This window comes from Gavia stellata, chromosome 23, assembly GCF_030936135.1.
Source record: "Gavia stellata isolate bGavSte3 chromosome 23, bGavSte3.hap2, whole genome shotgun sequence".
Classification (NCBI taxonomy): Eukaryota; Metazoa; Chordata; class Aves; order Gaviiformes; family Gaviidae; genus Gavia; species Gavia stellata.
Genome location: NC_082616.1, coordinates 12,097,564 through 12,119,674, shown reverse-complemented (window position 1 = coordinate 12,119,674; position 22,111 = coordinate 12,097,564). Strand labels below are relative to the sequence as shown.

Below are 22,111 nucleotides of genomic sequence, written 5' to 3'. Positions count from 1 at the left end.
GCTGTTTGGCGCTGGAGCGGCCCGGATGGCGGGAAGCCAACGGCACGCGGGGTGGCCCAGGGGAGCTCGCCTGTGCCCACCGTGTGCCCCCGCGCCTCGGCACTGTCCGCCCCGGCCATGCTCGGTTACCCCTGGGGGGGTCAGGGGCTGCCCCTTACCTGTGAGCCGTGGGGAGCGCAAATACCAAAGCCTCCCGATACAGAAAAAACAGTTAGAGCATTTAATTACAAACCCTGCTGACTTCAGCCCAGGAAAGAGCTCCGGGGAAGGGCCAGGCTCTGCCATGAAAATAACGCAGGAAGGAATAAAACAGACGACTGTTTATTAAAATATACCCTCTCTGTCCTTTTCTCGGAGCCCAATTACGCCCCGCTCTGCGCAGGGCCCCCCTTTCACAGCAGCACTTCGGAGTCCTCCGCGCAGCTATTGGCACGTGGCAGCCCCAGTGCGAGCGAGCCGCCGGCGGGCAAGGTGCTGGCCCGGGTCCACGCCGAGCCCTCGCCGGCCACCCCCTCGGGCAGCAGCGGGACGTAGGCCTCCTCCGCGGGGCCGCCGAGCTGCTCCTCCAGGACATACCTCGTCCCCCATCGTTCGTTGTGGTGGACATCCACGGCCACCATCGCCGCCTCCGCTCGGGGAGAGCAGGGCTCGGCAACGTCCCCGGGGTCCAAATCAGAGTCCGCTTGGGGGAAGCCCGAATCCTGGGTGGAGTCCGGGCTCTCCTCGGGCAGGCTGGTGTTGATGTAGATGATGTCTCCGGATCCCCTGACGGCGGGTAGGTTTTCCAGCAGCTTCTCCAGATGGACCTTCAGCTGCGAGAACGTCGGGCGGGTGGCAGGGTCGGCTCTCCAGCACGCAGACATGATTTCATACCTGGAAATCGGGAGAGGAGCGTGGTTATCACGGAGGATGTTGCCAGGCGCTGGGCTATGCGATGTACGGGGGCTAATTCCCGGCTTCTCTCCAAACTGGGCAAGCCCTGAGCCACTCTCCATTAAAGCGAAACAAACCCAACTCCCTCTGCTTAGGCTGTTTGCCCAAACTGCAGGGATTTCTCAGCCCAGGCTGCTGTTAGAAGCTTCTTCCAGTGCCTGGCACTCACTGAGGGTCGGGCAGAGGCAGCCAGCTGCAGCCCTGTGATCTGCGCCCCGGGAACATCCCAGTTCTGCTCCCAGGACACCGAGTCCTCCTCTTGTCCTTCCCACAGGTGCCAGTTCCCAGGCTGGATGTCAGGGCACGCTGGAAACTCCCAGGGCCTGCCTGCAAGCACATCACTGCTGGGCACACACCGTCTCCTCTGCCCTCTAGCAGGGGGGATCTGATAAAAGGTTTCTTTGCTGCTTCCTTTGGGGACAGGCATCGGCGAGGGGCCGTGCAGGAGCTGTTGTGCCACTCCCAGCAGCTTTGCTAGTTTGATGGTTTTGTATTTGCAGCTCTTAGCCACGGGGGAAGTTAAACATTTTCAGCTGTAATGGCAGCGGAGAAAAACTCAGCAAGAAAACTCGGGAGAAAACCCCCTCGCTGAGCTGCTCAGAAATGCAAAGTTCTGAGGTTTCCACATTTTCCCTTTCCAGATTCATAGTTTTTAGGCACTGAAGGGCCATCAGTAACTAGAGGGAGTTTTATGGGGCAGAGAAGAGCATCACCAGCCAACACCTTCTGGCCAAAACTATCTTAATAAAAAAATAGTAACTAAAAAAGTAGAAAGTCTAATTCCTCCACCACAAACTGCAGAGGGCACTGCTCCTGTCCCCGCAGGACCCAGCGAGGTCCCCTCGGCACTTCCCACTCTCCCCACGCCGCTGGCTGCCGACAGCCCAGCTCATCGGCCCTCCGTGCCAGCCCTGCAGACACATCGCTTTCTCCCGGGGTATCCGCTGGGATTCCTGTGCGCCAGTTTGCCTGGAGTCAAGAAGATGCTTTTTCCTCCCTGGGTGACGTGCTGCTCTGGGATCTGGCTTTTGTTAGGCACGTCAAAACTCGGGAGATTTCGCAAATATTAAAGGGTTTGCAGTTTTTGTTTATGTGACACTTCATTTAAAATTCGACCCACCCCGTTATTCTGGCCAGCTTTCCTCCGAGAGCCAACCTGCGCGTGCCTTCTTGTAAGCTCCCTGCCTGTCAACCCCACAAGGAAGAAAAGGTTAAATCCTTGCCAATTTTTAAAAAATCCAGTCTTTAATAACTGTTGTTTCTGGGGGCTGTGGGAGAAGTGGAGGGGGTGAGATGGAAGGTGACTCCCTCTCCGGTACAGACCTGTCTTACTCCACGCGGAGAGGCAGGTTTGCAGCAGGTGGGAGCGCAGACATACGGGCACGGTCTTTAACCGCGCGGTGATGCACAGCTTTGCGGGCTTTTGGCCGAGTTCAGTGCTGAGCCACAAATTCACAGCACAAGTAGTTGTTGTGTCCTTAAAGAAAGGACATCAGCAACGGAGAGCCACAAAGCACAAGGAGCAGCACCCCACAGAAACCACCTCAGCTGAGGGCAAGCGAGGCACGGGTTGTCTGCAGGCGGACAGAGAGCAGAGGGGCTGTGCTACAGCCCAGGACCAGGGCTACAATACTCACAGCTCATCCAAGCAGTCCTCCGGCTTTTTCAGGCGCTGCCCATGGAAGAGGTACTCGTAGATCTCGTGGTTCTGCACTCCTGGGTAGGGCGTCATCCCTCGGGTCGCTATTTCCCACATGGTAATGCCAAATGCCCACTGCGAGACAAAGGGAAAGCACGCTGAAAGGACATTTCCAGGAGGAATGAATGAGTCTTTTCATGGGGAAAGGTCACCGCCCAGTGCCCACTGGGCCCTCACACAATGCCGTGAGTTGTCGCGCCAGTCCTGCCCTCCCCAAAATTGGAAATAATAAGCAATGCCACAGAAGAGGCGAGCAGCCCACTCAACAAACCTATTCCAGGACTCTGGGCAGGCAGGGAAAGGTCAACACATCCCGTTACCGACAGCCTCCCGCTCCTCTGCCATTGCACTTCCAGGGTACAAAACCACCGTAACAAAGCGCAGCAAGGGCGGATGCCCCAACCCAGGGATCGGTCCCCAGCTCTTGCCTCCTGCCGCAAGGCTGCCCAGCCGCGTGGACCTACCACATCGCTCTTGGTGGTGTAGACGCGGTCAGCAAGGGACTCGATAGCAATCCACTTCACTGGCATTTTTGCTATTCGGCCCTGACGGTAGTAATCGCCACTGTAAATCTTCTTCGACAAACCAAAGTCTGCCACGCACACCGTCATGTCGTCCCGTAACCTGTCAGGTGGAAATAGGGATGACAAGGTAGAAAAGTTTGATGTGCCAAATTCTGAGGCAGAAACCTGAGGCTGAGCTCTTGTCCCATGCCTCTCAAGACCAAAGGAGGTTTTACTGAAGGAAGACTAGTTGTGCTGTAAAACCACAGGGCTCCCACTGGTGTTCATCTATCCAAGACGAAGCAGAGGAGAACAAACTCACATGCAGTTTCGAGCCGCCAAATCCCTGTGGAGAAAGTGCCGACTGCTCAGATACTCCATCCCCAGGGCGATATCGACCATGAACTTCACCAGCGTCTGCAGGGGCACAAACTGGGAAGGGAAGGTGCGGGTTAGACAGTGCGAGCCCTTTGGGAGGCACGTTTGGTTTGATCGGAAAGGCTTCCCTCCCCAGGGCTGCCGGCTGACATCCTAGTGGTCTCACTGGCCGTGGGGAGCACCAGGAGGCCACAGCAGCAGCCACTGTGGCCTCTCTCATCCCCGTTGGGCTAACACCCTCAAACTGTAAGATGTATGGAATCACAAGCCCGCAGGAGCTGCAGATGCGGGGACAGTTTTAGCAACAACCCCAAGCACTGTCTGCCAGGCTGTGCCGCTGGCCGGAAGAGCCCATCCCGGCAAACCACATCTCGCGGTGGTTTGCTGTAGCAGTGGCTACCCTTCACACCCCCTTCCTCCTCCTTCCAACCAGACATCGCTTCCTTCTTGCCCTTCCCACGAGCTGCCTTCAGATCACGAATGTTTGGCCAGAGGACAGCTCTGCGGAAAAGGACCCCAGGGCAGAGAAAGTTGACCGTGGTTCAGCAGTGCGCCTTTGTGCCAACGAAGGCCAACCTCGTAGCAGGCTGTGTTAGCAAGAATGCAGCCAGCAGGTCAGGAGAAGCTATTCTTCCCCTTAATTTGGCACTGGTGAGGCCACATCTGGATGCTGTGTCCCACTCGGGGGTCCTAGGTAGGAGAAAGACACGTTGGAGCAAACCCACAGGAGACCGCGAAGATGAGGCTGGAGGAGATGGTGTACAAAAAGGAGTTGAGATAGTTGGGCTTGTTCAGCCTGGAGAAGGGAAGGTGAGAATCCCACAGGCTTTTGTGGAGCTGGACCCCACCGCTGCCACCTGACAAAGGCAGGAAGCAGGAATACAACCAAGTCCTCTTACACTCTCAAAAAACAAAGGCAGATTTGCCCCCAAAAAAGGCACGGTCCCACCTTGCTTCTTGCAGACACGGGGCCCTCTGCTCCCTGCGCTGGTTACCTGGGGGGCCATCTCCAGCCGTGAGCGAAGCAGGAAGCTGTGCAGGTCACCGTATTTCATGAACGGGAGAATCACCATGGGCTTGGGGACCTGCTGGGAGCTCAGCTCGATGCACACGCCTGGAAAACACAGACAGGTGGCACAGCCCCGTGGGCAGAGGCACCACACTCCCGCAGACGTCTGTGCGGGACCCGAGCACTCCCCAGGCCGGCTCCCCAGCCCAAATCCCAGCTGGAGGGTGGGGAGTGACAGCCCATACCTAGGAGCTTGATGACATTGGGATGGTCGAAGTCCTTCATGCATGCCGCTTCGCTGAGAAACTCTTCTATCTCCCTTTGGGAAAAGTTATCCACTGGGAAGCAGAGAAAAAGGAGGAGGTTTAAAACCCCAGGGGTTTTAACACCCCAAATCACTGCTGCCACCTCCCTTCACAGCACAGCTCCTGCATGGGTCAGGGGGAAGGGACCACTGGGATGTCTCTGCCATCCTTGGCTGTCTGATATGAGTGCCCCCTCTTAGCTGGCACCAGGAGTGGCAGAGAGGCCAGTGTCCCCACAAAATGGTTCCAAGACGCAGAGAGAGTACCACCTGAGATGGGCAGCAGGAGCGCTGGCACACACTGGGACAAACGACCCCCAGTTCGGCGAGGCCAGGGTGATGACTTACACTTCATGGTCTTCACAGCCACCTTCTGTGGGGTGCCTTCGGGCTGGCTGAGACGCCCCTCCATCACTGACCCGAACTCTCCTGCACCACGGGAAAGAAGCAAGCACTTTATCGGCAGCCTGAAGCACCACCTTTTAGGACACCGCTGTGTCCTCGAAAATCTGAAGATCGGAGACCTTGTTGCCAAAAGGCTATGGGGGGAGGCTTGTGTCTCATCAGCGGCAGAACGAGGACATGAACCCAGGGGTCCTGGCACTTTGTCATCTTGACCCACCGTCTCCCCCACATCCCCTGGGCCTGGAGCTGGGGGATGATGTAGGTAACAGTGGCAGCCCCTGCCCCGTATGTCTATCCCCAGCTCTCCAGCCCCAGCACTCACCCTCTCCCAGGACCTTCCCCAGGCTGAGGGCATTTCTGTCCACGACGACGTCCTGCAGCTTCTGCTGGAGCTCGCTGCTGACACCCAGGCTGCCCACTGCGGGAGAGGGGAACAGGAGCTCAGGTCACCTCCAACCTGCAGATGTATCGCTGCTGCGATATCCCCGTCAACCTCCTTGCAGAGGGGTAAAAAAACATACTTACGCGTAAGTTCAACGGCTCTCCGACAGTAGGACTTCTTGGCCGTGTAGTTCACTGCCAGCTCCGAATCGTTCCTGCTGAAGGCGTTCCTGGCGGGACAGAAACAGACCCTGCTGGGCCACGTGCGGCTGCTTCTCCTCCGATGAAGGAACCGCTGCTGCAGGGGCGGGCGACCACAGCGCTGCCAGGGGTATGGATAGTAAAGGAGGAAATGCACATTCACCCTAATCTTTTTAATTTCCCTCTCACTGGATCAGTGCCATTGTTTACAACGTGCGAGCAAAACAGCCACTTGAAAAACAAGGCTGATCTGTCAAGGAGTGAGTCACAGAGGGTTTTTGGGGAGGAAATGGGATACTCATTTCCTAATGAGAGAGCAGTCTGTACCAGCAGGTATATGGTGCCCAGATCTACCGCCTCAATGCTCTCTCTTAGCAGTGCAACCACCGTCCTTTAGCCAAAAAGAAACTAAAGGGAGCTTCACACCATGGCCCCAAAACGGTGGTGAGGGACATGCTGCTGGGAGGTGCTGTGCAACCCCTCTGGTACGGGGCCGTGCAAAGGTCCAGCTTTGGGAAACAAAACCACAGCGGATGCTCAAGAGCTCCCAGGGAGCTAAGTATTGCACGGGAAGAGCGACAATGCTAGTCCGGTTAGGAAAGGGATCCTTACATACCACCAGTTTCCAGACTGGGATGGGGATGAGGCCACAGGAGATCAGCGTAGCTGGGATTCCTTCACCAGCTCGATAAACTCCCTTACTGAAATGATGCTCTTCCAAAGGAGTTAATTACATCCCATTTCCAGTTTGGCAGTGGACACCCAAGTGATAGCGCTTATAATAAAAGCTGCTAGCACCACAATTGTTTAACAAAACCAATAACACAGGGCAGTTCAATGCCACTTAGAAAGTCACAAGGGTGAGCGAGTAGCGTTGGCTTATTGTAGCAGAAAACAGCCCTTGTCCACATTATTAAAACACCACTTATGCAGTCCAGTGGCAGTCCCTCTGCCCAGCGGGGCTGGTGCCACACTTAGCCATCAGACCAAGACAGATTTGGCATGTGACGAAGCAGGAGGGGCTTCTCTAGGCCACGGGACACAGGATATTATACATCTCTGCTCTCTCACCTCTGTGTCAAAACACTGAGGCCACCCTCCCATACCAAGTTGCACAAGTTTACTTCCCTTTAAAAATAGGAATAGTGAGCGAAAGGTGAACTGCTGAGCTAAGGAAGGGAGGGGAAGTACCGTCACTGCAGTAAAAATACACTCAGTCCACCACCACAGGCATAAAAAATGCCATTTGTGGCAACGACGTCAGTACCGGAGACAGAAACCTTGTCCCCAAGTCCAGCACGGGCTGCTGGCCACCCGCCCTGCCTGCCCGTGCCCCACGCACCTGCGACCTGCCCAGCTCGGGGCACCTCTGCAAGCTGTTTTCCCTCGACCTACCCGTATTTTGTTTCCACGCATCTTTTCTGGATGACCACAGACAAGCAGAGGATCAGCCCGACGGCAACTGTCCCGCAGATAAAGCCCAGGGCTATGATAAAGGAGTCCGTGTTCCTGGAGGCTGGAGTCGAAGAGGGGGCTGAGGTTATTAAACCTAAGAAAATATCCCATTAATGGAGCCGGTGAAAGAGTCAGCTGCAGCACCCAGGGACTGGGGGAGGATTTCCCAGGGGCTGAAACCAGACCCAGTAAAGCCCAAAGGGTTACACGGGAGAAGAGGGCACGAGGACCGAGGCTGCACGTGGAGAGCAAGTCTCTCCTGGCTACCAAAGCGTGCTGAAGGTCCCAGATTCTTGGCCAATAGCCTGGCTGACGGGGAAAGCGTCTGAAGGAGGATGGAGGGGTGCCAAACGGCCTTGGCCGGGCAAGGAAAGCACACCCTGCGTGCTTCCCCATCGTCTTCCCCTGCACCCACGCCGCACAGGCAGCGACGGGCATCTCCTTACCACTGCCAGGGATGAAGACCTCCACCGGGCTGCTGAAAGGTCCCACTCCCCCCTTGGTGACGGCAGCCACACGGACGGAGCAGGTAGCGTTGGTGGCCACCACGGGCAGGACGGCCACACTGGCGTTCTGCCAGGCTTCCGTGGAGACGTTCTGCTGGAGAGAGGAAGGGAAGAAAAGCCTGGGCTGGGGGAGACAGCGGCCCCTCCCTACAGCAGGAGGGAGACCTGGAGATTTATTGAGAATTCTTCCTGTATCAACATTCTGCGCTGATTTGCTTTCACAAGCCCAGAGGAAATGCAGCACCAAGCTATTTACGGAGAATAATAGCCCTGCCTGCAAGAGCCGGATGGGATCTGGAAAGGGGCTGAGCAGCGTTTCCCGTTCAAACCTCGTGCCGCTGTCGCTCTTTGCTTGTCAACAGCAGCGGGACCAGCAGCCTGCACCAGAAAAAAGGCACAAAAGCGATCTCGCAAGGAACGGGGAAAGGCTTTTCATGTGCTGGTGGTAACATGGATTTTGACCCCCAGTCTTCTCTGTGGTTGGCTTGGCCAGCGGAGGCTTGCACCCCTCTTTGCTGCCGGCCAGGGATGGCCACGGCTCATGCCGGGCAGCCCTGTGAGCCTCAGCATCCGCAGAGCCACAGCGCTTGCCACCACCACTCCTCCGCAGAGCTTCTCCGACCACTTTCAGCCGCAGTGCTCCTGGTTTGGTCGTTCAAGTACCCTGCCACAGAAAGTAGATCTTAGGGCAGATATTTTCTGACTGTGGTTTTGCGTCAAGCTAATAGTATTTCCAGTTTTAAGGGTGTGTTACCTTGCCTGGTAACATGGCAGGAGTCAGCCTGCCCCATGGCACAGACCTTCTTCCTTGGTAAAAACACAAGTGAGTCTGTCCCTGCAAATTCCCTGTTGTTTCCTGGTCTTCTTCAGCTGAGAAAGTGCTCCTGCTGCTCTCCGCCGACCTGCAGCTGCAAAACAGCTGCCCAGTGGCATCCAAAACATCTGGGGGGCTGCTGCGGGCGGCAGAGCCCGGCTCCTTACCCTGGCTGAACGTCACATGGCCAAGCAAAAGCAGCAGCCGAGGGGGATCGGTGGGCAAGGAGGAGGAAATCGGAGCTGCTCAGAGGGAATCGGTTTCCGTTCGCAGTCATAAAAAAGCCACAGAAATGGATGTAAAACATGCGCGTGTCTGTGCCATCGGGCAGAGGTGTGAGCTGATACCCGCTGCCGCTCCTGCACTCCTGCTTTTGTCCCTCCTCGCGTTCACGGCATCCTTCGGCAGAACCGCACATGAGATCCTTTCCCTACCGCCAGCCTAAGAACGCACCGGGATCCTTTCCCTTCACAGACGAGACTGCTGTGTCATCTGAGGACAGAGCCCAGCTGATACCAAACAGACTGCGGAGAGCATGAGCACCCTGGCAAAGCAGACAGCCGTTCTGGCAGGACAGAACTGCCAAAGTTAATGGTTTTTTATGAGTCTTGCGGTAGTTGAGGAATTTCTTCACGTCCCAGCTCCGTCAGCCTTGGCTCAAACAAGAACTGCTCGTTTAAGAATAAAATAAAACAACTTCTTTTAAGTTTTTCAAATAGTTTTTAAGCTGGTTGTGGAGAAGAGGCCTGCAGGTGGCCCTGCTGACACAGAAATACAGGACCCCTCTGTCTTTATCATGCTGGGGTTGTAAACCCGATCGTTATTTTGGGGCATTTCTCATTTAGCCTGTCCAGGGCCAAAACTCAGAGACTTATTTCTGAGAAATCAGAGCTCCACTCAACAGCAAGCACGTTGCTCTTGTGCTTCAGACCGTCTGTCCATCGGCTCAGGAGACCCTCGGGCGTGCGTGGGAGAACCGGGCACTGCACCAGCCCATGGTGCTCTGCAGAAGAGGTACGGCACAGGCTCAAGACGTTCCCGTGCCTCTTAATTCTGCGACAGCCCTTATAAAGATGTGCTGGCCCCTGCCCTTGGCTGGCTCTGACACGGGTTTTTGCCTTCCATAAAACCGGGAGGCTGAGGAAACAAACCAGCCACAAACACAACTGCTTCCTTCAGTCTGCAAAGAGCCAAGGTCCCTTGCACAGCTACCTCTCTCCTGAGCTCACTCCCCACTAGAAGGGTTTTTTGAGCCTCCTGAAAGCCAGCGTTAATGAGCACAGTTTTTGACCATGAACCCAAGCAGAAATTTCACCCCATAAACATTTGACTGGGGAAATTTATAAAAAACAACAACAACAGTCTCCCAGGGCTTAAAGGGCAAGTGCTGGTTTTTGCTTTCTGCTTGAGAGATGACAAATATGTCAGCATTTTTTTTCTCCACGCTAGTCACAAGACCATAATATTGTTTCCCTGACTTCATTCAGTCTGGATCTATACATGCTCTTTTTCAGAGGCACAAAAGGAGAACAGAAAATGCAGCATCCTACAAAAAATAAGGTGTGAGTCACTTTTTCCACACCGGGTTCAGGCTGTCAGTGCCTCTCTGTGCTTTCAGAACTGGGACAGAGGAAGACCAAACCACAGCGCGGAGGCGACAGCTGGATACATCTGCGCAATCATCCAGAGGCTCCCCGACCACTGGCAGAGCCTGGACGGGATGCTTGTTTGCCCAGTAGCTGAGATGAGCCAGGACTCCCCGAGAGGTCAGGCCAAGCTCGCCCTAGCAAATTCCCGAAGGCTACTTCCCAAATCCTGGGAAAGGCAAGCGAGGTTGTGCCAGATGACTTCAAATGCTCATGGACAGGCCCCCAGCCCCAAAATGTTCCTTGAGCTATGAAACTCTGTGCCATGGGTTTGCAGGTGACTTAATGCATGGAATAAATCCCATCTGAGTAAGGAACGACCAAAAACCCAGGGAACAAATTCTCCCAAACACCTTACGATTGACTCCATTGCTGAAAGTGCCAGGAGATACTGCCAAACCCACCACTCCAAAGGCCATACCAAAGATTGTCAACACCGGGAAGAGCATCTCACTTCTATTTTAGGGAATAGGAGTTGTGGCAGCAAACCTCTTGTCTCCTTCAAGCAGAACTGCTTCTTCCCAATACTGATGACTTAGGGCACTACCGGGAGTGACATAAACACACGAGAGGGGGACCATTTGTATTAAAAAGGCCCAGATGAAAGCCCAAGACAGCAGACAAATAAGCTCAGAAAGAATATATGGAAGCACCAAGACCAAAGTGGACATCCTTGCTTGATGCCTGCTGGGATTTTTTCAAGGCTTTAGCCATTCTTCCCCATTTCTCCCGTGACTTACCAACCCCTTGGAGTTCTGCCACCTGTACCAGATGTAATAGCCCTGCAGCTCTCCGTGGATCCTCTCCAGGGGCGGCTTCACCCATCGGATCTCCAGGGAGGAGCTGGATTCATTGAATGACACCGTGACATTCAGTGGCGGGGTGGTCGGAGCTGCAGGAATCAAAGAGAGAGAAGGTGAGGGGAGCCGGGTGGATGGGTGCAGGGACATGGCAGGCTGATGGAAAATGGGCTGTAGTTCAACCAGAAAGCACACAGTATTTCCTACAGCCTTTGATATTTCCAGCATGTGACCACCCGTGAGTAAATTTCCTTTCCCCAATCAACAGAGTCGAGATGTCCCACCCCATAAGCAACCGTGACCCTGGATCAGCATCTCATCCAGAGAGTGCTGCACAAAGCACAGCTGCGTGACCGAGGCAGGGAAACCCTTCACTACTCATTTCCTACCTCCCTCGGTGGTGCTGGCGGTTATCCAGGGGCTAAACGCCGACCAGCCGACTTCATTCCCGCAGGAAACGCGGATGCTGTAGTCCACCATGGGCCCCAGCTGCTGGATGTGATACACGTGGGGAGGCACGGAGGTGTTGAAGAGCAGAAGTGAGACGTTGCTTCGTGGAATAGCTTCCTTGACCTTAATTGAAAAATCAGCCCACAAACAGGGATTAGTCAGCAGCAACCTGCAGGGTGAGATGTGTGGCAGGAATTTTACATCTGTAAACAGGATCCAGAGCCCTGCCTCTCTCCCCGCCTCCCATCCAAACACCGGCAGGGCCTCGTTGCTGCACGCTGGCTCCTCTCTGCCCAGCGGAGAGCTGACGGCAGGCCCTTCGCGGGGCCCGGGGTGGGCGCTCCAATGCACGCAGAGGAAGAGTTACAGTGGGGACACGGCAGAGACGTCTGAAATCGCCATCACTGAGGGAAGGAGGAAGGAGGGATGATTTGCTCTTTCTGCATGGAGCAAAAAGAGCACCCAATAACATCACCAGGCCATGAGTCCCAAACAAAGGGAAGTCCTTTTCCATGCAACACATCGTTAGACGGCAGGACTTGTCGCCATCAGACGTTGCGGGACTAATCGCAGACCTCGTCAGACTCCGTCATTACATTTAGCAGCAGAGATGAATTCAACGTAATAAAACCAAGTCACGCTTTTTACGTGAAAAGAAACTGCTCTCTCCAGTGCATCAGGGCTGAAGAGACTCCCCGAAGGGCTGGCTGTTGAGCGCCCATGTAGCTGCCTGCACAGCCCCTGCAGAAAGCATCGCATTTTGGGGAAGCACAGGCGGTGGGAGGGAAAAGGGAAGAGCAAGAACGAGGGACGCCAGCACAAGCGACGCAGTTAACTTGGAACACAAGCCACAGGACGTGTTTCAGAGTGAAGCACAAGCAGAAAGGCACACAGTCCTCTCAAAAGCCTCCATGCATGGTTTTGGGGTGGCTGCCCTTTTGCTTGAGGAACAGCCATACTCTGCAGGTAGCCCAGGGTGTACAGGATGGTCTCGGCATCAACACCGGCAAAAATGAAAGAGAATAGCCTTCAGCCTCATAAAGCTGAGAAGGTCCCCAAGCCGTTGCTAGATGCTTTGGCAGAGGTGAGCAGTGATCAGATGAACGTGCAAGCTGCTCCTGAAAGCACCACTGGGACTGGCTGTTCTCCTGAGTATTGAGCCCAGCTCAGCTATCTTGATCCTCAACTTGTCTTCTGGAGCAAGTCCATCAAATTAATGTATTTTTTAAAACATCAGGATTTTTGCAAACTTAAACAGTCTGAACTTGGCAGGTGTGACAGCAACAGCTTCCCTTTTAAGCACCAGCATGCTCAGAAATGAGTCACTTGGCTGGTGGGCCATGCTACCCAAGCGAGGGGATTATCAAAGGGGACAGCAGCAAAAAGGCTTAGTCACCGCTGTGTTTTTGCCAGAAATCATGTCTTGTTTTCCAATTTGAAAGGCTATTTCCTAGTGACAGACCATGAATGTTAAGTCATAGGAAATTCCTTGGCTCTCCACCCCGCTTCCCAAGCTCCAGCTGGAAGGCAGCAGTGGACGCGGCGCTAATATTAGCTCTGGTACCTTTCCTCCCTCTAACTCCTTTCACTTTTACCTGGCTTCAAACACCGCCTCTCCCCATGCATTATCTCAGCCGGGGTATAGACTAGCTGGTATAAAAAACATATCCACAAGAGAGCAAGCAATGGGCTTGAAGTGTGAACCCCAGCAATGTCAAACAGAAAGAGCAGGTGAAAACTACTTGCAGGGCTGTACCCATGGAGCTGGCATTCCCTGCCTTGTCCAGGAGACAGGCAACTCCTCAGCTCCTTCCCAGTACTTGCAAGGAGTGGAGAGCCGAGAGAAACCTCCACCTCCAAACCCCAGCGGGAAGGCTGTTTGGTTGGGAGTTCTTTGACCAGGAGGTAAAAGTAGGGACAAGCATGTGCCTGCAGCAACTCAAGGCTTGCAAAGTCTGCCACAGAGCTACTTGGAGCAGTTCTGGGCATCTCTCCATGAAAAGGCATGACAACCTGACTGTCTCGCCCAAGGGGAGAGATTCTCGTGGCTCGCGCCCGCACACTTCACAGGCATGAGTCCAGATGGGCTCTTCCAGGCAGGCGACTCGCCTGTTCCCATCACCCCTTGTTTCTGCCCCCACTCAACCACACCGCTCCCGGGACAAAAGCCCGCTTCACACTCCCTGCGTCGGCTTCTCTGTGGGACCCCTTCCACCGACTTCCCCCCTCGCAGCGGGCAGAGCAAAGCCGCTCTTTGTGAGCAGACACCACCAAGCTAGCCTCCGGCAGCTCCTTCCAAGCCTCCTGCCCACCTCGGCAGTGCTCCGGCTGTCGCAGCGCCTGGGGACTCTGCTCGCTGCTCAGCTTGGACTCCTCAACACCATGCCATCGTAAATTCCCCAGCCACCCGGACCACAGGGCGCGGTGGGACAGCGTGCCGGCTTCCCCTTTCAAAGCCACTGGGAAAGTCCAACTCAGTTTGCCTGAATCAATAGCCTGCTGAAATCCTTGCGGTTCATGCCAAACAACACTGACTTGCACCTGCCTCGGAGCATCCGTGTGAGCCGGCTGCAGGGGCAGAGGCGGGTTATGGATCCTTACCTGGACACTGCAGCTGTTCAAGGCAGAGAATGCATCAAAGCCCGGCACCCAGGATATCACGATACCGTGGGCCGTTCGGTTGAGGACATGCACGCTGGTGGGTGCGGATGGTATTCCTGCAGGGAAAAGCCAAGGGCAGTCAGCCGGGGGCCTAAGCACAAAGGCACATCTGGCTTCCCCCAGGCAGCTCCTGGGGCTCAGCGCGACTGTGCGTGAACCCCCGGTACTGCCCTGGCTACAGCCGCAGCGGCATCCTCTATCAGCGTACCGTGGGTGTTTCAGACCACCGGACAGGGAAGCAGAAAAAAGTCATTTGCAGGACTGTTTTGACCGTGTTCTATATTTGTGAGCTGAAACAGCACGCTGGGTTGCTTAGAAGCAATGACATATTTTGGGGAACACCTTCCTCGCATTGCTGGAGTGGCTCCCATCAGGAATGTGGAGAATTTCCACCATTTCCTATGGAAAATTGTGAGCACCGCCCTGTTGTGAAGGAAGGAAAAGAGTGATACAGCCCTTCCGAAACCTGCTCTGGGGCTGACAGTTCTCCTTTCAAATGTGCTTTTTGGTGCTTCCTCCCACGGCAGCAATACTGGGATGACAGAATCACACTGGGTGACCGTGCTACTACATGCATCCCACTTGATTTTAAAAATAGGTTTAAAACGAGGAAAAATAAGTATGGGAGTCCTAAAAACATCTCCTTCAGCTCATGTAGAATGACTGCTGGGAAGGGTGGAGATCAGGACAGCTCCTGCTTGGACACATGTAGTCAACAGGTAAAGCAAGCATCCCATTGCCGCTTACCTTTCACGTTGACCTGCCCCGGGTTGGACGCGGTCAGCCCTTTACTGTTGTGAGCCTCGCAGCTGAACAGCGCTGTTTCATTAAGACCTGCGGAGGGAAAAAGAAGGACCTGTTCACTGGACCTGCACAAAATGCCCAAATCACACCAGTTCTCCACCTGCTGCTCACAGAAAACCCTTGCGGCTTCCTTTCCTGCACTGTTGCTTTATTTTTTTCCAGCGACACTGAAGACCTTTTATTTTGCACTCACCACTTCCCTTCGTGGCATTTCTGCACTGACTGCCCGGGGGTAACCCCCACGATCCATCTCACCCACCTTCCACGCCGCGAGCACGAGCGTGCCGTCAGTGTGAGATGCAGCACAGCGGGCAGGACTGTACGTTTCTACAGCGCCGTTGCACAACCTCCTGAGTAAGCATTTGTTTTGTGTTCGAAAAGGGAAAGGCAGAAAGCAGAAGAGCCCACCACCATGCCTTGAATCAGATGACTTATTGCTTTTCGAAGATTGCTCAAATCTCCCAGCTCATAACAGAGAAAGACTGCTTTGGGGGGCCACTGGAAATACCCGAGCGCGGACGGCTGCTCATTTCCCCTGGGGCGTTGGCATGGCCTGCATGAAATGACCGTGGGCAGCAACAGCGCTCAGGATTTTCATCTCACGCAAAGGACTTTACAGGAGGTGCAGGGCTGTCCCTCCTGGGCACATTGCTTGCTCCTGCTGCAAGGCGAAGGGCTCACCACGGCGCCCTGGACATGCCGAGCGTTCGCTCACATCAGCAGCGGTGCCTCTCAGTGCGACGGGGCTCCTGGGCCAGGAGGGGGACTGTCCAAATGACCCGACCTCACGTGTGCCAGCCGGATGCAAGAACATCCAAGAGGAATGAGTCATTTCTTCCGGCTTTCGCTGCCTTTTAAAGCCTGTCTTTGGATGCCAAGACAAGTCAGTTATAGTCTGGCTGCTAATTAGCTAGTGGCCTTCTCCTCACGAGCAAATCAAGAAATGCCTCCTCTCTTTCTCCTCTGCAGCAAAACCATGATGGGTTTTATGTTACATGAAGGACTTTTCTCCCTGTGCTCCACCAGGCTGGCGTGGAGACACACTGCAGGGGCCAACCCAAGGTCTTCCAGAGACATTAAGAGGGGACCACCAGTAAAGCAGCCCATAAGACCAGCAGTGTACTTGTTGGCACGGCCACAGGTTAGGAGAAAAATCTGCTTCTTGCTTAGGAGAGAGCAGTTTGAGTGTCTTGCCTCTTCCGAGGAAGAAATCTCCGGCAGCAGCCAGAGGGGGTCAGATGGGGGTTCCTCCCCCCAGATCATCCCCGGCAATGTGGTCCCCAGGGCTGCTGAACAAGCGGCTCGGGTGGTGCTGCGCAGAGCTGTGCTCCCAGCGCTGAGGATGGAGCAGTAACAGGCTGGGACTCATTTTTGCAAACTAACACCTCTGTGGTACCTCTTTTGCAAAGCTGGACCCCCGTGTCCCACTGTATACAATCTGACGGCCGCATTTTACGCCAGCCCTCCTGAGAAATTTATTTGTGCTGAGCTTTCCAGCCGAGCGTCAGCAATGCACAGTGCCACACAAAGACGAAGCAGGCTGCAGCGGCCTTGTGACGGCGCACGGGAACACAGCTCCCGCCTAACAGGAGGTGCGAAGCCAAGGGGACAGGCCATGACACTGCACGAGACACCGTCCCACCCTGCCCTTCCTGGTAGCCACACAGAGGTGTCCCAGCTGGCCGTGGCAAGGACGCTGCATGGCTCACCTGGCACGGTCAGGACTGACGGGGAGATGTGGGGCTTCTCATTGACTTGGACGTTGTTGCGAAACCAGTAGATCTCCACAGGCTCCGGCGGGCCCACGGCTTGGCATGTGAGGTTGAAGGGACTGTTCTTGGTGACATTCAGCTTCTCGGGCTGACGAATGAAGTGTGGGAGCCCTGCATGGACACAAGCAGAGAAGCAAGAGATTCAGAGACCTCAGCAACACAACCCTGTCAACAACCCCAAACTGTCCTGCCAGGGGCTATGCCCAGCTCCTGCAACAAGCCCCTTCCTATCCAGGACTCCCCATTTCTGGAGGACAGCTCGCAGGTCCCAGATCACAGTCCCCGGGGCTGTCACTCAGCCAGGGCACAATGCTCCACACCTCCGGCACGTCCGCCCTAGCGCTCCTCCAGCTCACCTTCCAGCTGCACCGAGATGGGATCCGACACCACCTCCATGCCAGAGATGTTGAGTTTGCAGACGTAGGAGCCGTTGTCTGAGCGCTGGGCATGAAGGATGCTGCCAGAGAGAACAGAGACCATGTCAGGGCTCTGGCAGGGAGCCTTGCCCCGCACACAGCTCCCGCAGGAGGACACGGCAACAATGCCAGCCTAGGGGTGGGTTTTAATCAGTACCAATGACCCCACAGCACACACTGAGCAGAAGCTGGGTTTGCAAAGCCAGGCTTTGGGGGCTAGGGAGCATCTGCCCGTCGTAGTCCAAATCCCAAGCCCCTGCTAACCGTCTGGCCGCCCATCTCTCCCTGGGAGCCAGCGCTCAGGGCATCCCTCCAGGAAGGACAGCACCGGTTACCTGAAGGCGGAGGTCATTACCACCTCCTCCTCGTCGGAGATCTCGAGGTGGCTGGTGGCGATGCGGTCCAGCACGTGCAGCTCCCTCCCGTCCTTCCACAAGGAAATGCCAGGGGCGTCCGGCCTGAGCAGCAGCTGAGGTACTTTGATGGAGCAATTAAACGTGACATCCTTGTGCTCGTTAATCACAATGTGTCGCACTGTGGGGTTAAACTTAATCTGTCCTAGAGAGCTGGCTGAGGGCTCTTCCCGGGGCTGCTCTCTGCTCTGGTGAGGCCAGTGACCCACGGTGGCCACGCTTCGCTCGGGGCGGTGGGACTCTGCTGACAGGTACAGCCTTGGATCTCTATTTCGGCCAGCATCGTCTGCAAGAGAAGACCTCGGTTTTGTTACCAGCAGGCAGCAAGTGCCCCCCTCCAAAACCCTGCAAAGCCCCACCGCTTCCATTCATAATTAAAGGCAGGTCATTTACAGATGCTTCAAAAATTCAAAACCTCTGAGACCCCTCGTAAGAGCCCCGAGGAGGAAACACAGAGCTGGGGACCGTCTCAAGGCTGAATATGTACAAGCAGCACCTCCAAAAAAGACTTTTTAAAACAAACCGGAGCAGCCCAGGCTAAAGAAAGTGCTCAGCAGCTTGTCTTTCGGCAGGGGAGAGGCAGGAGCTATTTCTGCTGCATCGCACCCCCGGGACTAGAATATAAAAGGATCCCTGGGCAGGAGGAATTTGGGACTTTACTCCAGCAAACCCTTTTCGGGGGCCTCATCTCAAGCATTTTCAGCTGGGGCAGAGAAAGAGTCCCCAGCAGGGATGTCTCTGATTTTAGGCTCTTTGCTGGTGACGCTGCTCCCTGCCCAGGACAGGGAGAGCTGCTCTGAAAGAGGGAGATGCTCTCTGAGTCAACCACAAACACTTCTGCTAAGCTAAGTGCCTCCACCGAGCTGCTTTTCTTGGGAAAACAGCTGCAGACAGATGAAGAAATGCCTTCAGACAGCGTGTAGGAGCCGGCTGCCGTTTAGCGTTGTTCTCCCAGGGTCTTTTCCCAGACATTGTTCCCAAGGGAAGGCTGTTTAGCAGCTCTTTCTGAGGGCTTCATGCCCCCACTTACAAACCACTTAACGTCCCAGTCCTGTAACGGTGTTTTTCCCGTCCCTCCCAGCACTTCCCACCCCAGCCACAAACATGATGAAGAGCAGCTCCATATAAAGCAATTCCCCTCAAACAAAACTGTATATTTTGAAGAGATAAGATCTAGAGAATATACCACAAGTAGATGCTTTTACTAGTCCATTTCTGAGGTTCCTGAGGCTTTCACAGGCATACAAGAAATCCCAAGCGGAGTGGTAAATCTCCCTTGCTGCTTTCAGCAAGCAAAGGCATCGTGCCAGACAGGAATTTCAGCGAAATTAATTCGCCTCTTCCGAAAAAAAGCCTAATCACAGTTTAAAAGATAATACCGCGGGTCAAAAGCACAACCTTTTTATTTAACCGGAGTTCAGCTGAGTTTGTTTTGAGGCACATCTTAGCCCTCAAACATCAAACACAAAGTTTATAAAGCTACGTCATTACTATTGTGAGTAATGGGGCATGAGCCTTGTGTGCTTTCCCGAGGGCCAAGAAACACAACCTAGTTTTGAGGCTGGATATATTCCTTTGCTAAATTGCTCGCTATTTTTAACCCTCGAGAAATGCTACTTCTGGACAGAAATTCGAGAAGGGATTTTAAGTTCTGCCCGCTCTGGTGATGCAGAGAAAAGCGCAAGGCTCTCCCCGGCTCTCGCACAAAACAATGGGTTTCCCTTTTAGAAAAAAAGACCCTAAGCTTTTCCAACCTGCTTCCTAAGCTTTACCATCCCAACACAAACAAAGCCCATGTGACTGCTGCAAAACGCAGCCGACTGCCATTTACTTGCCGGGTCACCAGCTCTCGAACAGGCAGGCAGCTCCAAAAAGATCTGCCAAATGCAAACAAGCGAGCGACCCCAAATCCCCTTCCCTCCCCTGCTCTTCCCAGAGGTTACCCAGGCTGGAGCCACTCGCTGCCTGGCGCACTCCAGCCTCAAACAGCTGTTTTCATGCTCCATTTCGAAGCTTTCCAGCTCTGGCCAGAGCAGCTCCCCCCGGCAGGGACCCCTGGCCGGGGAGGACACGGACGCGTGCCTGCGGTCCCTGCCCTTGGCAAGCGCTCCGGCTGGTCCGGGATGATTCCTGCTCCCCCAGCCTGCTTCAGGTTTAAAGGCAAGGAGCAAAGGTGATCTTAGCCTCGTTTCCTATACTGATTAAGTGGAAGGAGGTGTTTGCTGGCCCAGAAATGAAATACTTTCCTCTCTGGCTCATGCGACAACAGGAATTTCTCATATCTAGTGCTGCCGTTGGGTACCCCTTCCATCCCCAGCTGTTTGGGATGTGGATTATCTTCACGGCGTCTTTGAAGGGATTTGCCCTGCGTGGCAGGACACCCCTTACCTGTGTCCAGAGTGATTTGCTTAGGCTGGCTCTAAAAGCCCATGCTGGAGCCGAGGAGCTGAAAGCCGGCATGCCTGCGTGGGTGCCTGCCACACTGGAGCCGTCCCCCTCGCTTACCGCAGCTTGGCCTGAGGGAAAAGCTGGCGTGGAAATAAATCCACTTGCAAGCATGGTGCTGCTGTCTTGAAACACCTGGGATCACAGCAAAACTAAAATGCTCGCAAAGACAGACCTTACTGTGCAGCCCGGCAGGTCCCGCATGCCTTCTCCATTACTCGCCTGGAGAAGGGAGTTTTAACGAGAAAATCTTGCCTCCTGTTAGAGGCAAAATACTTTATGATGGATGAAAAACAAAAAGCAGGGGGTTGCACACCCCATGACTGAAACAGCGCATCGTTCTGCTGCAGTCCCAGTAAGGAAGGTATCAGAAAACACCCAGGTCTGCCAAAAAGCTCCCTACGTCCCCAGCCCTGGATTTCCCATTACTGGAAGTAATTCACCTGCTGACAACAGCTTTCTGCTCAGGCACTTGTTGAGCGTATCTTCGCACCCGGACAGGGCAGGAGCGTGATGCGAGAGGGAATTAAGAGCTCCTGCCTGCGGGGTTTCCTACCTCCCCATCCCCTGGGAGCTGTCAGAAGTGGATTTCCCCCTGGGGCCACACCTGACTTCCAAAGAGACTCTCGGGGTCCAAACACCTTTTGGGTAAACGGGTCCAGGATTCCTGGTTAAATCCACAGCACGTTCCCCTCACGGCAGATCCCCGCTGTTAGAGTCAAGGCTTCTCGCTCCACCCTGCCCAAAGCAAACACCCGCGTTCCTGCCTTCCCCGCCAAACCCCTTCCACCCCCGACCCCAGGCCCCCCAGCACCCCTGAGCGCGGGCTGCGGACCCCAGCAGCTCCCAGCCCGCGACCAAGCGTCGGGCAGCCCCGATGACACGCTTTAAGTCCAAAAACTACTTTTGCCTCTCTGCGTTTCTTTGGGCAGGTAACCAAGCGCGCGGAGCCGAAAAGCCAGCAGCCTGACAGCACCGCAAAGCGCGTCCCTGTGCCACAAACGGCAGGGTTTCCCGGTGATTCTTCCCAGCTGGCTCATGGCTAACGGGATAAACCCCAGACCCGCTGGTCTGTCGCAGCCTTTGGTCCCCGCCCGTCGCGGTGTCCCCAGCAAGCAGAGGCGCAGCGAAGCGCTGGGACATGACCAGGCTGGGGAGGCAGAGCCGCGTCCCGGGACGGCGGCTCCCGCCGGGGCTGGCAGGGACGTGCGGCCGCCGCAGACCCGCAGCGACACCGCCGCTGAGCTTCCCCAGCATCTGAGCTTTGCGGAGGTCTGCAGGCCCAGCGGGCAGGACCGGGGTGCGGGGGGCACCGGGGGGCACCCCGGCCGCTGGCAGGGTGGAACGAAGCAGCATCCGCAGGCAAAATGCTCCCCGTGCCCCGGGCAAACGCCCCGAGCCCGACCCCCGAGCCCCCCCCCCGGACCCCAGCAGCCCTGGCACCCCACCCGGGACACCCCCGGGCTCCGCGCCCCGCGGCTCCCCGCCGACTCACCGGCCCCGCCGCGGGGCGGGCGCAGGGCCGCCAGCAGCGCCCAGAGCAGCGCCCAGCGCCCGCCGCCCATCGCCCGCCGCCGCCACCGGCACCGGCCCCGCTCCGCTGCGCCGCGCCTCGGCGCCGCCAGCGCGCTGCCGCCCCGCCCCGGCACGGCACCGGCCCGCCTCCCTCGGCGGGGCCTCGGCCTGGGGCGGGGACGGGGCAGCCCCGGGGCACGGTGCCCGGCGCTGCGGGGCTCGGGTCCCGCCCCTGCAGCCCCACCGCGCCGGCCCGGGAGGGTGCTGGGTGCAGCCGCGGCTGCTGCGGAGAAGGGCTCGTCCTTCCCTTCTCCAGGGATGGACAACTTGTGATGCAGGGGGACGGGGTTTATCTCCAGGAAGGCGTTCAGGGCTGCGCTCGCATGTTCTGAGGACCAGCTCCTTTCCTCCCAGCCGCCCCTGCCTGCGGAGCCCCACACCGAGAAGGTGGGGACAGGGCCGCTGCCTGGGGGGCCAGGTACAGGACCCCGTGTCGCAGGCTGGGAAGGGCGTGGTGTGCTGAAAGCACCGTTCCTCCTCGTCTGCCTGGACCAGAACAGCAGGACAAGAGGGGACAGAGACAAAACCAAGCCGCAGCGAG

At 55.8% G+C, this 22,111-nt stretch overlaps 1 protein-coding gene across 1 annotated transcript; it reads right to left on the bottom strand.

The window, feature by feature from the left end:
- Positions 1-392: 392 nt before the first annotated feature.
- Positions 393-21,560, bottom strand: MERTK (MER proto-oncogene, tyrosine kinase). The gene is made up of 19 exons (XM_059828452.1): positions 21,491-21,560; positions 17,473-17,836; positions 17,078-17,178; positions 16,659-16,832; positions 14,893-14,979; positions 14,086-14,201; positions 11,424-11,607; positions 10,975-11,126; positions 7,715-7,868; positions 7,209-7,362; positions 5,757-5,842; positions 5,554-5,649; positions 5,175-5,255; positions 4,768-4,860; positions 4,509-4,627; positions 3,458-3,567; positions 3,097-3,256; positions 2,571-2,707; positions 393-873 (listed from the first exon to the last, which is right to left on the bottom strand). Exons 1-19 carry the CDS (start codon positions 21,558-21,560, stop codon positions 393-395), a joined length of 2,919 nt encoding a protein of 972 aa, XP_059684435.1.
- Between the last annotated feature and the right edge of the window lie 551 nt (positions 21,561-22,111).